Here is a 17,046-nt window from a genome sequence, read left to right on the forward strand (position 1 = left end):
ATCACGTTAAGTCAGACTGTGCTAGAACTAGAACTAGAACCTCCATAGGCATGAGGACAGGGGCACCAGTTCTTATACTGGACACTAATTATTCAAGTGTCCAGCTGTGGTTTCACTGAACAGAGTTTCAGTCTCTTTCTGGATTACTGAACAATTTGCAAACGTCGAGAAAAAGAAGGCATTTATTTATTTATTTATTTATTTATTTATTTATTTATTTGAATTTGTTGTAAGCACCCAACGACCTCATAAACAACGGCAATCAAACAAAATCGGCTCTCCCAGAAATACAATGGTACATTAATATGTCAACCCCAGGCCTGGGGCCGAAGGCAGGTTTTCAGAGCTTTCTGGAACCCTAGGAGAGAGGGTGCAGTCCTTACCTCTGAGGGGATGCCGTTCCAGGGGGCAGGGGCTGCAACAGAGAAGGCACATGTCCTTGGTCCCCAAGACAACAATATTTAATGCAGGAGTGCACCCACTCTGCTAGAACATTCTGGGTAGGCAGAAATGATTGGAGACAAAGGTTCCCTCAGTTATCCAGGCCCTGTGCCATGCAGGGCTTTATAGGTAATAACCAGCACCTTGATTGGCAACCAGTGCAGCTCACGTAGCAGTGGTGATCCATGAGCCTACCAAAAGGTGCCTGTTACTGCTTATGTCGCTGGATTTTGAACCAGCTGCCTCTTCTGGGTGGTCTTCAAGGGCAGCCCCATGTAGAGCTCATTGCAATAATCCTATTGTGAGGAGACCAGGGCATGTCTGAAGGGCCTCCTGATCAAAGAAAGGGTACAACTGGCACACAAGATGAACCTGGGCAAAGGCCCTCCTGGCCACAGCTGCCACCTGGTCTTTGAGAGTAGTTGCAGGCAAGGGAGATTCTTCAAGAACATTGAATCAGTTCCGATGCACATCTGCACATAACTCTGCACACTTAGTTTAATATAGGTTTGCACTAAATGAGCCTTTGGAAATAGGCAGCATGCAAATAAAGTAAATAAATACTTGAATAGGAATCTTCTTCCTTGAAAAGCAGTGAACATAACTGAAAGCAGAATCCTTGTTTCATTTCCCTTTCAGAACAGTTACTTTACTTATAGGGTATGTACATATTTATAAAGATGTGATCAGTTAATTCATTGATTAAATTATCCTTTTTAATGGAACCACCCCCCCCCATGCAATTAATTCATATGACCCATAAGCTGAAAGTTGCAGATCAAGAGAAGTCCAGAGAACTTCTATTTATAACTGTGGAATTTATTCCAATTTATTCCAATTTTCTTTTGCAAGTTTTCAGTATGCTAAATCTATCTGAAGGCTTAATGCAAGTTACACCTTTGATTCTAGCTAGAAATCAGTCAGAAATTGCACCCCCAAAGCAATGTCCTATTGCGCATTAGTAGGAGCAGCAAAAAGTGTTAGTGCTTCCAAAGGATGTGATAAAGCAAAATAAAACAGATTCAGCCATTGTCTACCTCAGACAGGTCTGGGAAAAAGAAACTCCTGTCTCTGAAGAGCTGTTTTTGGTTTGGGTAGCTTAACACTTGATGATCCCCACCCAGTTTGGAATTGCTGGTTGGGAACGATGAGTGTCAGACTGAGTTCATAGAAAAAATGAAAACAAAACAGATCATGTTATGACTTAGCTGTGCGAATCCCACCCTTGTGATTTGTAAAACATGGTCACTGAAAGCTTTTGAAGACCACCACATTAGCTAAGGGCCAGCAATGTAGCACATATGGCTACTTTGGTTCATGGAACTTCCCATAAGATGGCATCCATGAGACCCCCGAATTAAATAGTTGCAAGCTCAGAAGATCATCATATCTTACAAGTCGTTGATGTTGTTGCCTGCAATCTTGAATGATTTGTAAACAGCAGTTGGAGATTTCAAGTGAGAATACCAATATCTTGCAAGATTTCAAGTTAGAACCCCTAAATCCTGTAAGGTTTAGCAGTATAATGAGATGCTTATCACTTGAATATATTTATATTAATTTAGGGCACTTGTACCAGGACCATTTGCAGAACAGTCAAGGTTCACCAGTAGTCCCCAGACCACAGATTAGGAACCACTGATTTATCATTTTGTATGAACCCAACCAACTATTGTATAATCAACCAACCAGAACAAAGCAAACTTTTCCTTAGTATGGTATGTGAGCCCACTCCTGTGCTACAGGAGATCTGGAGACATAAGAGAATTCAGCTCTGAACTATAGGAGCCTAAGGAAGCTCCTGTAGATCTTCCAATCTTTTGTCCAACTTGAAGCCCAACTAATTTATTCCTTCATAGAAGAAGCACTTTCCTTGCTTAACAAACGACTTCTGAAGGACAAGCTACTGTATGTTGATATCCGATCACGGAATTCTGATGTCACAAAAAAATATAGGAATGGATCCAAGCAGCAGTTAAAGCTTGCAAGGCTTAAAAAAAAGGGGTGAAGATACAAGATACTTTGCTTTACAGCACAGCTGCTCAGAACACCTTCTTTTACCAACATAAAGAAGAAAAACATGATGTGATAAGGGGCAAAACACACACAAAACACAACAGCACACATGGCCACCATCCGTAACGCCTTCTGTTTCTCACTAGTGTTTTGTAAAGGCATTTGGTTTTCCTGAAGGGAGGCTCTAATCTTGCAAGTGCAGTAGACAATGATGCCAAGAGGGCACAGAAACCCAACCAATTCAGCGACCACCAGCATCCCAACCAAAGCTGATTGGCTCTGGAATTTTGCAATGCTGAGATCGGAGAAGCAAGCCTCGGAATGGTGGGTCTTTCTCAGCAATGGAAATATCAGGCAGGCGACTCCAGCGACCAGCCAGATGGCAGCAGAGATGGCGACATCATAGCTCTTTTTCCAGTCTTTGGCTTTGAATGGGTGGAGCAGAAAAAGGTACCTTTGTAGGCTGATACAGGTGAGGAAACAAATGCTGGCATACATGTTGAGATACTTCAGGTAGAAGCAAAGCTGGCAAAGGAAGAACCCGAAGGGCCACTTGTAGTTGATGTAATAATAAATCCGCAGAGGGAGGGAGAGGACATGGATGAAGTCGGCGGTGGCCAGATTCAACAGGAATACGATGGTTTTGTTTTGCTTTCGGATGACGAGCCATATCATCCAGAGAGCTATGCTGTTGGATAGGAGGCCCGGGATGAAAATGATGGAGTACGCGGCGGCATAAAAAGTGTGTTGGAAATTTATCCCAGGTTCAGAGCAATTCTTCTCAGTTGCATTGAAATCAGGAGGACCTGGAAAGGTCACTCCCGTTGAGTAATTCTGTACCCTGCAATGAAAAGATGGCATATTATTTGGTAGCATTATTAAATTGCAAAATGCTTTGTAAATGAAATTTGTGTTTGGGTAACACAGTTACAACCTGCCTTCCTGCCCTTTCACTGGAGGAGCCAAAACTGTTTCAAGGAGAATGAAGAAGAGGAAGCAGCAGCAGCAAAGAGGAGACAATGCCAATAGGAGGAGGAAGGAGTATTAGGTTTGTTCTCCACCTTGAGTTATTTATAAAACTAATAAAGACAGGATTAAAAAAAATCTAAAAAAAAAAAAGTTTTAGTCTTTGGCTTCTTTTCAAACTTGGTCATCAAGGAAGCATATTTCCTAGAGGATGGGTTAATCCATGGTCTGTGCGCAAGATCGGAGAGACTGTCATAAAAATCACTGCCCAAAGTTGGGCACTTCACTAACACAACTTCCTGGGAGATCAAACACGTTCATGAAATTGTCAGTGACCATTCTGAGATGAAGCTTCCAAATTTGGGCAAAAAGAAAAAAAAAGTCCCTTAGGAACTCTTCTTGCCATTCAGTTCTGCAAGAAAACCCCTTTGCTGCTTGAGAATGGGGAGTTATTTTGCCCAGCCTGTGAACCGTGGCAACCCTCCTTTCTGTTGCACTGCCTGGTTCATACATTTCCTATTTACTTAACTGCTCTTGCACAGGGCAAATCCAGAAGCTCCTTCATCCTGCTCAATGGTTTCCTGTCCTAGCATCCTTTGCCAATTAATTCCTATTAAGTCGGCAGTTCATCTCCTTCACTCAAGCAGAAAGTCAGTAAAATCAGATTTTCAGCTTCTGCTCTACATAAAGACATCTCTGGGGAAAATGACTCTTAGTGCATTTTGGTGAAAGGGCTTCTGTGGTTTCTCCACCCCTGGAGCATTAAATTATAATGAATACTTTCAATGTCGTCAAAGCCTACCCTGGGGATTGACCGCAAATGTCTCCTGCTTGAGTTTATTTCTAAGCTGGTTTTACCAATAGCCGAGCTACAGTGTCAGCACGATCATGTGCTTCAGAGTTTCTACTGTACAAAGGCTCAGCCAGCAGAAGTGAGAAAGAAATGGAGTCATGCCTCCTTGAATAGCAAGTAGGCACAGATGGCCTTACCTCAAGCATCAACCCACAGAGATTTTCTGTAAGATGTAAGTTACAGGCAGGATATGTGCCCAAGGCACGCTTATTTTCTAAAACAGGAACTAACTGAAGTTGCAGTTTAATTTCAAAATCTCTCTTCCAGGAATCAGTTCATGCCTCAAAGTGAGAAGTGGAGGAGCAATGAAACTGGGGATGCAGGCAACTTTTGCAGACCTCTCATTTGGAATACAGCAAGGTCTGCATGTAGCTTTTGGACAGAAAGAGCCAATTTTGTGCCACATACTATAAGCCTTCCTCTGGTGTGCTTTTCTGCCCATAGAAATGCAAAGCACAGTCCTGGTGAGCATCTATTCCAAAGAACTGGACTTCTCGTGGGTGTGCTCCAGATCTCTTCCCTTAAAGTCATCTAGTAGGACTTATGAATCATGCCTTTTCCATAACAGCCCCTGCCCAGTGGGTTTGGCAGGCCCCCCATCCTTTTTTTTTTTTTTTTTTGTGCCTTCAAGTCAGTGTTGTCTCCTGGTAAAATCCCTGCAGTTTTCTTAGCAAGATTTCAAAAGTGGTTTGCCATTGCCTCCTTTCTAGGGCTGAGAAGAAGTGACTGGCCCAAGGTCACCCAGCTGGTTTTGTTCCTCAGGCAGGACTAGAACTCATGGTCTCCCAGGTTCTAGCCTTAAATGCTACACCCAATTGGCTCTCCCCATCCTTTTAGCCTTCCAGAAAGCTATAAAGGGTTGACTTTTCCCCCAGGTGCTGAGATGGGGTGAGGTTGGAGGCTGAGGATTGTATGATCTGATGGATTAGTGATTGTGGGTCAGGCACCTGCTTTTCTTCTTTCTGGTTTTATTATTGTTGTGAGCTGCCCAAAGTTGTGTCTTCCAAGATGTGCAGCCATATAAATCTTGAAAATAACTAACTAAATAAATCAGAACCGGTGAGAAAAACTCCTGAAGGTGATATGGCTGTGCAGTAGAACCAGATGAGTTTGACCCAGGGATTCATTAGGACTTTTGTGGGGCCTAGGCATTCTTGCCTTCATGGGCCCCTCCCTCCATAAAACAAAAGTATTAAACACTTTATTTCATATGATTTTCCATACTCTCTTTGTATTTTTACAGAGAAATGGGGAATAATAAATAATATACTACCTGTGTTATTTTAGAATAATAATCAGTTGTGTGCTAATTAATCAGGAGGTCCGTTGTGTATCATCACAGTTATTTTATATTTTATTTATTTCAAATTTAGATACCGCCCATCTCACGAAAAAGTGACTCTGGGCGGTTCACAATAAAACATGATTAAAATTACCATTCATGGTATACCTACGAGTTACAAATAAGATTGTCAGTTTGATGTTCAAATGTGGCGTGTTTCTTGCCTGTTTTTTTTTTAAATTAAAAGGCATGAAAATAAGTATTTATTAAAAGCCATGAAAGTAAATAACGTCTTCATTTTTATTCTTCCTGTTTTGTTTTGTTTTTAAACGTTTTCGTGGGCCCTTAGTGTGGAGAGTAAGGAAGATGGCCATGATGGAAATAAACAGCTGCTGTTGCCTAGGCAACAGAACCTGCATATCTCCATCAAGGTGCTGTTGCCTAGGCAACAGAACCTGCATATCTCCATCAAGGACGTCTTCTTTACTATCCACACTTAGGCACTACTGTGCCTAATGGTTAAGTTGTTCCTGTTCTGCCCTGATAATCAGGTCCTGTCAGCCCCACTAGGTAGACCAGGCCATGAAATCAACTCCACAGGACAGCTAAAATTATTTTTATTGAGATTGGCTATAACAACAGACTCTTGCAAGTTTGATTGTGCTGGACCTCCTCCTCCATCTTAGAGTTCCGTGAATTAGTGTCTGTCGGGGGCCACTTCCAAATGTTTTCTCTGGACTTAAAAATGCTTTAGCTCATTTGCCTAGGAATGAAGCCTGGGTATCTCTGTCAAGGTTGTCTTCCTTACTCTCTAGAGCCACCAAGATCTTTCAAAAAGCTGGGGGGCACCAAGACACCTCTTTCATTGTGGCTTTCTAGAGTGGAAGGACTCTGGGTGTTTATGCGGTCCTACCAAGGCAGGAAATGCAGCTGAGATCCACCTGCTGAATGGCTAACCAACGTTTGCTTTAGAAAACTTCTAGCCATGGAAGCCTTCCTCATGTTCCAGGAAAACCCTTTTCCTCATTATGTAATCTCCTTGGTTTATACCCACCCTTCCAAAATAGGGGTACCCTGCCTTTTTGGGATCTCACGGACCTTAGAAGGGTATACTGGAGGCACACAACCCCAGAAGGGGGAGAGAGGACAAATATAGATTTGATTTGATTTCAGTGTAATTAACACTAAATCAAATACTGCAATTGATATGCTTATGGCCCAGGTACTGATGATTTGCTCCTCTTAACACATTGCCAATTATAGTCCAGTAATAACTTCAGGAAGGAACCGAGAAGTTGCTCCTGCCTACAGTGACACTGAGTAAATTCTCTCTGCCATATTTTTATCCTTTGTACCTCAACCAAACAACCATTTCACTCATTTAGTTAACCTGTTGACAGTCTCTCAAAATTTTCAGGAGAGGCATAAATTGGCATATTTGCTCTTTCCAATTTTCACAGGAGCAGTCCTCTGGCACAGCCCAAAGGATCACAGAAAACAAGATCTTTACTGCAATTTTTTTTTTTTTTTGCTAAAATGTTTCTTGCCTGGTATCCCACACTTCAAATTCTGAAAGCCTTACCTCATTTCGAACATCAGCAAAAGCGGGGTGTGCAGAAAAGTCAGCCTTGGATAGCAAACTCTCACCTTGTTCTCTTTCAGAGTGTGATTCAGAGAGGAAAAGAAAGGCAGTTGATTGGATATTGTTATTGCTACTGGGCAGGTCCCATTCTCGTCATAGGAAGTTCAAAAGAAGAAAACAAGTTTGCATTTGACTGGTACACCTAACCACAGAAACATGGGTTATGGGCAAGTATTCTGTCAAACTGTGATGTGTTGTGGTGCCTTGAGATGCTACAAAAACGGACTGGGCCACCTGCTAACAGTCATTTTCACAGACAGAGCCGCCACAGAACACTGCAGTCTGAGTTGGGAAGGTTTACCCAGACCATGGAGTAAGAAGTTTCTCCTGGCAGCAGAAACTCACTCAAGAAATCAGACTGAGAAGACAAGTGGTGAAAAGAGAGGAAAATGCTTTTGCTCCCATTAACTGCCTCAATTTCAATGTATTGTCGAAGGCTTTCACGGCCGGCATACGATGGCTGGTGTGGGTCTTCCGGGCTGTGTGCTCCTGCTCCTGCTGTGCTCCTGCACTCTGAAGATGCCGGTCACAGGTGCTGGCGAAACGTTAGGAAACAAAACTTCCAGAACACGGCCACACAGCCCGGAAGACCCACACCTGCCTCAATTTCAGATTGCACATTTTGTTGCAAATCTTTTACCTGACAAGATGCCAGAAATTATCCAAGTTTTCCAGCTTAATTGACTTTGTACTCTTGTAGTACCTCATTCTAGAAGTTAGACTGGCCCCTTGGTGATGGCTTTTCAGAAGCTGGCAGAACTCTTTCAGAAGACTTTTGGGATGCAAAGCTTTGCCATCTCAGTTTGTTTTTCATTATTCCCTCTTATGGAACTTCTTCCCTATTGAGTTTTGGTAAACTACTATAAATTTGGCTCTGGGAAAGAACATTTAGGAAATGTTAGATTTTGGTATCTGCCTCTGTTGATTAGTGGCATTATAATAGATATTGTTAATTATTATTTATTACCTGATTTTTTTTTTTTTTGCATGTGTAAGCTACTTTGAGCTTTTGGGAGTGGCATAGAAATGTTATTAATAACTTTTAGATGTTTTTGTGACTTCATTTTTCTATTGTTACTGTTGGTTTTGATCTTTTTTTAAGTTGCTTTGGCCTCTGTTGTAAAATTTAATTCCCTGCTGTTTTGTTTTTTTTCTTTTCTTATTCTGTAATATTTCTGTTTTTGTATTTCTTACAGTGGATATTTTTAGTGTATTTGTTGTAAGCCACTGGGAGTTGGAATGATTCAGCAGCAAATCATTTAATAAAATTTAATACATGGTAATATTATATCTATCATGGAGAAAATCTGTCTAGGTAGTTGCTAAGCATCAGCCACAACTTGATAGCACATAATCCAATCAAGAGTCACCTAAATTTCCAGCTTAGTAATATTTATTCTCAGAATGTTTGTGAAGCTCCACAGAATGCAACTTGCCAAGGGAAGAAGGGGGTCAAAGTATAACCATTTTTGCTGCTTCAAACCCCATAATTGCATCTTCAGATTCTGTCCAGCTTTGCCAGTGACTCTTTGACTTCCATCACAGGGCAGGGGAGTAATTTGTGGGCATCCCACCATTACCTTAGAATGTTCTCATGTTGTCGATTTCAGGTTTCATCACAAGATAGCCAACTGTTCGTTCCCATTCCTTACCTCATCCTTGTATTTTTACTGTCAGGATATCAACGCATGACGCCTTTTCCCCAGCTGCTGTGACAATGAAGCCACTTGGCTTATAGAAGACATGTGAGAGGAGAATAATTCCTTTTTTTACTTGGATGGCCTTGAAATTGTGTGGGTGGAGAAAAGGTCAAGGAGACTAACTCCTAGGTTGTTATTGTTGTTATGATTTGTGCAATTTATCCACCACCTATCGTGCAATTTATCCACCACCCTTCCTACTTTTTCATGCGTTGCACATGTGATACAATGAAAAAGGAGTGAGACTTCAATTGCATAGTCATAGCTGCCATCTTGACTTTTTTGACACCCCTTCCTGAAGTTCCTCTTGGGCCTCTCATAATGAAATAAAAGCAGGAAATCACACTCTGGCTATGAGAATTTCTCCAAAATGATCTTCTCCTTTGCAAGAAAATTTGAAAGCAACATCCCTTTTATCACATTGAATGGAACCTCCTAGAAAATAAAGCTGGAGACTTAACCCAACACTAGTGACCATGTAATAGTCAACATGTAGATAGAACTCTTTATTTTCAAATAACTTCCAAGGAGAAAAGGCATTCATGCGTTAGGGACAAATGAATCAAATCCTCTTTGAACATTGGAATTGGTCTGGAAAATTAGATTTGGATGTCTGAATCAATTTGGACTGATTCTTCAAACTGGACCTCATTCGATTCAGACAGATTTAAGATGTGAAGCAGCCTGAATAAATCTGAAGCTACAAATCAGTTTGAATGGAGTAGGAAGACTGAATATTCCACAGGACTAGTACTCACAAAGGCTATTATCTCCAGCACTAAAAACAAAATATACTTCTTGATATCAGCTACTAAGGGTGATGGGTTCAGCTTAATCTAAAGAGTCTCATCAGAGTTTGTTGAAAATCTGTTTGTTCAGATTTGTTCAGACCAGAATCTAAGGAGTCTCATCAACTTTTGTTAGGACTGTTTGCAAGTTTCCATCCAGTAATGTCAGCCCTTTGAGGTTGTCTGGACCAGGAAACTGACTCCACAAGAAGAGTAGAGCTAAGCTTGATTGAGATCAGCTGTATTAACAGGATCCTACAAGTCTGATTGTATTATTGCTCCTACCTTCTGAGTCAGGGAGGAGTCAGCTGAGTTTCTTCATAATACTATCTCCTTTCCCAGGATTCAAACAATGCTTCTGCGTTGCCCCCCCCCCCCCTTTCTTGGAGGGGAGGATAATGACTTCTGAATATTTCCCCTTAAAGCCATCTCATGGCCCTCTCGAGATAAATCTGAGGGCATAAGCTTGTGGGTATGTCCATTTCTGGCAAGAAATCAGCAAGAACAGGAAGTTTTGATCAACATTATCAGGAAGAACCAAGTGTTACATAATGCACTTCTGGTTGCCTTTTGCCTAATTAAAAACAGCATATTAAGTCACCCGTTGGGGGAGATGGGCGGCATACAAGTTTAATAATAAATAAATCATAATTTTTATATGAAGTTCCTGAAATGAATACAATATGAATACAACATTCAATTCCATTTTTGATCTGGAAATCAGGTTAGCAAGCAAGTGTAGAATTCTTGCTGTGGTGGAGAGATATGTTGATGAAATATTGCAGAAGGAAACAGTAACTACTCATTGTATTATTATTAATAATAATAATTACTTATTTTAATTTCATTACCAAGACCGTTATATGGACATGCCCAGTGATGTGTGCTGGAGAAGACTTTCACGAGCCCAATGTAAAATTTGGGGGAAAGGGTCATTATCCAAGCCCCTTGTTCAAAAATTTATTTCAATAGACTGTATGCAGGAATTACCAAATGTTTGGACATCACATTCCCTTTTTAAATTTTTTAGCAGCCTGCACAGTCCGGTCCCATTAAATCCACCCAACGTTTTGTACACAGTGGGTCCCCACCTGTGCACCAGTCATTTCCATCAGCCTGTTCTTGCCCCCCGCCCCATTACATTATTTTGTGAGCAAGCCCCTTCATAACACATGAGTAATAGCATAGCCCAGGATGTGAAAGTTGGTGGGGGCCAAATTTGACTTGGAGATTATTTTACCAAACTCACCTAAACTCTCAGTGTACCTCCTATTTTTGGCCACAAGAGGGTGGCCTACACCTTTAACAATTGTCCTCTTTTTGCTCCCACCAAAAATGAAAATCAGATGTCAATCAAGGGGAAAGAACAGAGTACAATCTCTTGTGGAACTTTCAGGTTCAGAGAATTGCTTTATTCTATTTTCTTTGGGAATGGTCTTCAGAATGAAGCATTTATTTACAGTACATATATTTAAAACATTTATACCCTGTACTCCACCCTGAAAGGTTTCCGCCCTGGATTCCAGAGTCATAAAAACAAGAAAGCCCTTGAAATTTGCAACCTAGTTATCCTTTTCTTTTTTTCTTTCTTTATCTGTATTGTCTCCCACACTTTTTCTTTTATCTTTTTCCCAGCTTTCCTTTATATATCTTTTCATGTTTATCTTTTACTCATGTAAAAATCTTATACAACGTGAGAGAAAAAGATAAAGGAGCAGGAGTGTCCACAGGGTATGATCCCTAAAGTCAAGATGATGGCCACGTCAGTGTGACTGTAGTTCTACCTGTTTTTTATGTGCTTCCCATATAAAACAAGAGGTGGAACTTCAATCACACCATTGTGGTCACCATCTTGACTTCTTTTTTTAAATCACACTCTGCAGACACCCTTGTGTCTGTGGGGGGTGGGGGAGGAAAATGATGGCGAATAAGACTCAATATGAAGTTAGGAGAGTAAATCTGCCCTCACTTTTCATTTCCACTGGGCAGGGCTGCTTTTCTCCATATTAACAACGGCGGGTCTTTAGCAAAAGGTTGATCAAATATCTTTCCCTCTTTGAATCCAGGACCTGTCCCATCTGTTAAGCAATGCAGAATTTGACACCATCAGCCTGGAAAAATCCCAACTAATAGCAGGAGAACTTTTTCCTCCTCTGCTGCTTAGAACCTTCTTCCAGACAAAGGAAGGGATATTTTGAGTATCTTCGCACCTCTACCTCCTGTTTCTGTGAGACAGTGTTAATAAGAGAAGGTGTTTATTAGTCCTGCACAGAATTTTTTCCATTCTTAAACCCACCAACAATTTGCTCTCCGTCTGAAATGTCGTATGAGCAATTGGGGTGTCCACTTCCCTTCCATCTGCAAAAGAAGGCGCTCATTCTTTCAGAAGATTCACTCCTTGTTCAGGCTTCCAAAGACATGCAATTCTGTATTCAACCATCTCGTCTTCTTGTGGACTTACCACTCACTTCCTTAGTGCAAACAATTGTTTCCAACGATTGAGTGGGAACTTCCTTTCTGTTCCTAGTGACTGGAAATAAATGGGTCACGCATGTACAGCACCAGGGAGATCAGACAATATTTGTGTTAAGGAGACATTCATTTCCCCAGGAAGAATTTGGTATTTGGGGCTTGTAGACAAAGGATGCTGAAGTGGTTTGTATGGAGGTGTGGACTATAGATATCCTTCTTGTGCAGAACTCCCCTTTGGGACAAAGACATGGAATAACACAGACTTATTAGAGTCTACCCTGGTGTGATTTCTACTTAGGCATTTTCTCTCAAGCAATGAACAATGGTGTACCATCTCTGCTGGGCCCGATGCTCCTGCCACGGAGTCTGCTCTATTTTTTATTTATTTGCCCCAAATATTTTTTCACCCACTTTTCTACTGGAAAAGGTATCTAAGCATCTAACAAAGATAATTAAAAATAGGATCAAACTATTAGAGTGTTAATAATATTTACTCCATACTGTACAAATATCTCTGGATTACATAATGTATTGTGTAAGTTTCACAATATAATAAAAATATTATCATTAAAATGGATTAAAAATGTATTCTACACTTAAAACTATGCATTTTTCAAACATACCTTTGAACCAGAATAACCCAGACCTCTACTTGGTATTTCTGCCCAGGTAGACATTTGTATAGATCAGTGCTTCCCAAACCTGGGTAAATTACCCAAAATTGGGTAAAAGTGGTTTTTCTTTGGGTAATGGGACACAAACCCATTACCCAATCACAACAGGAACATTTAAATAGACTTAAAACGATTGCCACGTGTACTAAAATATATTTGAAAATCTCCCAAAGTATTCCTATTAAGACGAAAATCAATGAAATTACACACAACAATTTATTGAAATGATATAAAGAATATTCAATGATATTGTTTTTATAATACAGGTAGTCCTCGAGTTACAACCATTTGTTCAATGACCATTCGAAGTTAGGGTTTTGGGTAATGAAGGAAAAAGTTTGGGAAACACTGGTATAGATGAACAGAATCTGTTTGGAAATAATATAAACAAGTATATGGATATAAATTGAGGACTCAATCTGAATTTAGAATTGAAGGGTTTTACAAGACTATTTTTGCTTTTGTTTTAATATGAAGTGCACATTTAAAATAATCATTAATTGGAAGGATGAGAACCAATTAGAAAATCAGTGAAATAAAACAAGCATCAGCTTGGGAAAATGCATATTCACCTTATTCCTGGAAATGCAGACTTCAAGCTAGGTGTGTCTCAAGTGGTTAAGAATTCCATGGAAGGAGAGTGGGAACCAAAAACAAACTATCTTGGTCCCAAACCTTCAGTTTCTACCAACTGTAGCTTCTAAACTCTAGATACAGTAAAAGGAGATATTTCTTTAAGCGCTGCTGGAGAGAGATCATGAGAGGAAGACACCTATTTTATAGATTTTTAAAACTATGGATGGGGTAGAAAGAGTTGGAAGAATGGAAAGAAGTCCATCTGGTTTCTTAATGAGGATCAAATCAAATTCTCCAGCATCTCTGTCCAGCAGGAAAATCACTGGAAATAAAGTCCATCTTAAAACAAAAACAAATCCCCCATTTTATCTATTTATTTTATCTATTTATCTGTACATGGGATTCTGCAAATAAGGTACAGATGACACAATGTTGAGATTACACCCAAGGTCCAGGATTCCTGACATTGGTTTCTCTATCAGAATATTATCATTCTGGCCTTCATAGAAGCTTGTATTTCCCTTTACATGATTAATCTCTGCATTTCCAGCAGACTGAAAAACAAACAAAGGAAAGGAAAGGAAGGAAGGAAGGAGATGGCAATTAAAACACGTTACCCTGAAATGACTCCACTGGTGCAGGAAAAGTCTGTCTCTTGTCCCCTGTTCACCCATTTTGTTTTATGCATGTTTCTTCCTCAAACAGGATCTTCTGGCTTCCTTAGCTACGAAGAAGATTTCTTCATCTAGCACCAGATCAAGCCAAATTAAAAAAAAAAAAAACCTTTAGGATCACAGGTATGCCCAGACAAAAGTTGCAAGTTTTTGCATGAACTTACAGTATAGTGGTCTGGGCGCATTTAAACAGGGCTTTCAGGAATAGATGGGACATAGATAGAATGTCAATAGCATGGTCAGTTTGGGCATTGAGGACCATCTAGGAAGACTATGTGCCACATCCAGAATTTATGGGTGTCAGCCAATGCCTTGGTAAATCTGACTATGGAGGCTTCCAGTTTCTGGAAGAATATCAGTAATAGTTTCTGGAGGACATCAAGCTCCTGTTTATTTGCATTCCAATCACCTTGGTCTAGACTAGAGTCAATCATTTTAATCTCTTACAGTATCCTGGTACGATGCAATGTTAGCCACTGCAGGAAATGTACTCTTAATTTACTTTCAGGCTACTCTTAAATGCCTGTCAGTTTATCTGCTACGGCTCTCAAGAAAGCTCACCAGAAGGATATGAATGGAGGAGGAGAGCGCTATGGGAAGCCACTTTCCCAGGGACCCCCTCAAACCTAGAACCAGTTTTGAGCATGCACATTTTTTTTCATTGGTCTAAATTTGATTCTGGATGAACAAGAATTGAACTTGTGACAAGACCACTGAAAAATACTGTGCTTCATAGGTATGTCAAACAATTGGGTCATTTCATCTGTGGTGTTAGATGGCCAGTCACCCATTTATTCTTGCAGCCTTCAAGGGATGGCTGTAGATGACCCGCTATTGATCTCTTAAGCATCTTGATTAACAATTCTTCATTCTTGTCACATTTCATCTCTTTCATTAGAAAAGCTGGGTCTTTGTGTGTATGTGTGTGTGTATACCTCTGTGTGTCAACAGATGGCAGTACCAGCCAATTTTGTCAGAACCTAAGTAAGATTGGAACTGATTAGTAAATTAATTAGGAAGTTCATAAGTTGGAAAGTTGAAAAAAAATAATACTAGAAGGCAATGGGAAAGCACTTCCAAATGTTTGCCAAGAAAATTACATGTATCCACATAGTCACCAGGAGTGACAAAGATATTGTGGAAGAATGCAATGGGCACCACTTCTCTACTCTTGCTTTGGTGCCAGAATTGCAAATGTCAGGGCAGTCAGGGTCTCCTTTGATAATCTGGAGTTGAACAGACATCTTTCAGCATGTCTAATATTATATTAATATTATTCCCTAATATTATTCCTTCCAGCTGTGCTGGGACTACAATTTCTGGAGGACATCAAGCTACAGAAGGCTGGTTTAGAGCATCCAGAGGTTGCTGGGTGTGATGTTGTAACAAGCAGTAGCTAGCATGATCCATAAAACAAATCAGGTGGGGAGAGAATGGGCAACCTTGAACAAAAGAATATGGTCCAACTTGGAGTTAAGTTTTGTTTTGTTTTTTAATAACCAGGCTTATTATTTGCTTGGGTTTTTTTTTTAAATGCTCCTATGTATAACAAAAAGGCTATATTTATTCTCCCCTTTGTGAAGCAATAAAAAAAGAGCACTGTTTAAGTACAACTTGAAGATGGGTGAGAACTTCTAGTACTGTTTTTTTTTTAAATAACCCTGAGACTTGGCATACATTTTCAAAATGTTCAGCAGAAATTTTACTGAAAACCAAACTGAGAATGAAAGAAGCAGCCACCGATCTAAAATACATTTCCAGACATTTGTTGGATGAATATCAAAGCTACCATCTGACGGTTATGGTCTCATGATACCAGAGATTAATCAGAAATTGCCTACAACATCAGAATAACTTCAGATTATTATTAGTATTAGGAGATCCTGGGATCTTCTGGTGTGAGGTTGATGATACTTTGCAAAAGAAAGAAAGAAACAGGGGGGAGAGTAGAAGGAAGCTAAGAACTGCTGGATAAAACATATACTGGCTTTTCAGAAAATGTTAAGTCATGCAAACTGGGGAAGACATTTTTCATGCCCATTTATGAATGTGTAAAGCTACTGTTTTGGGAAGCAGTCAACAGAACAATGTCATGTGTTTCTAAAAAAATATAGTGACTGATCACATCTCCACATTTCTTTTTTCAAGGATGTTGCTGGACTTCATTAAATGCTCACTTTTGAACATCTAAGTAGCTATGGCTACAATGCTATGGCCCTTGGAAAGTTGTCCCAGGATGCTTCAGATCTCCTCCTTCAAGTTCAGAGGGAGGATTCTAGGCATGGAGGAGAGAAAATTTCTCCAACATCAGAAGTCCTTTTTCTCTACAGTCTCTCCAGGGACATCTGCAGGGGGATCAAAAAAAGCAAGATGGCAGTCACGACCATGTGCTGAAGCCCTACCCTTTTTACACGCATTGCAAAGGGAAACAACTTCTGCTATGTAGCTGCAGCTGTTATCTACTTTTTTTTTTTTTTACACACACACACGCACGCTTATATCCCTCAGCTTCTGAAGCCAGCAATTTTTCTAACTTGGGGAAAGTGAGTTTGCTAGGAAAGGCGTCTCCATCACAACAATCTTTGTCCAAGAAGCTTGGGGTCAGCTTTTATGCAGTGGTGCTCCTCCTTCTTTTCCCAAAAGCGCTGTAAGGAGATTAGGGGACTGAATTCCCCAAATGAGTTTATTGCCAAAAGCATTCTCAGTTGCTCTACTAAATCCATTTTTCTCCACTTCTGAGTGAAGTTCTATTCAGGCAATGAGAACAGCATCTGAAAGGAACAACCCAGCCCTCTGGCCATGAATGCTAATTGATTATGTGTAGGCATATAAAACACACATTTATATAGGCATTCTTCTTTATTTCCACTAATAATAAAACAAAGAGGGGGGGGGAAAGAACCCACCCTGTCTTGCTATTTGCAATCCTCAGCACCCCAGTAAGATCTCCGGATAAATTTAT

The 17,046-nt window shown here is 40.3% G+C and overlaps 1 protein-coding gene across 1 annotated transcript; it reads right to left on the reverse strand.

Annotated features, from left to right (window-relative positions):
* Positions 1 to 212: 212 nt before the first annotated feature.
* P2RY10 (P2Y receptor family member 10) lies at positions 213 to 7,215 on the reverse strand. Its single transcript, XM_007426612.4, has 2 exons — positions 7,141 to 7,215; positions 213 to 3,298 (listed from the first exon to the last, which is right to left on the reverse strand). The coding sequence occupies exons 1-2, from the start codon at positions 7,152 to 7,154 to the stop codon at positions 2,287 to 2,289; spliced, it is 1,026 nt and encodes a 341-aa protein (XP_007426674.3). The 5' UTR covers positions 7,155 to 7,215; the 3' UTR covers positions 213 to 2,286.
* Between the last annotated feature and the right edge of the window lie 9,831 nt (positions 7,216 to 17,046).

Source organism: Python bivittatus, unplaced genomic scaffold, assembly GCF_059951505.1.
Source record: "Python bivittatus isolate LINGU-HERP-01145 unplaced genomic scaffold, Pbiv_v1 ctg000790_np1212, whole genome shotgun sequence".
NCBI classification, from domain to species: Eukaryota; Metazoa; Chordata; class Lepidosauria; order Squamata; family Pythonidae; genus Python; species Python bivittatus.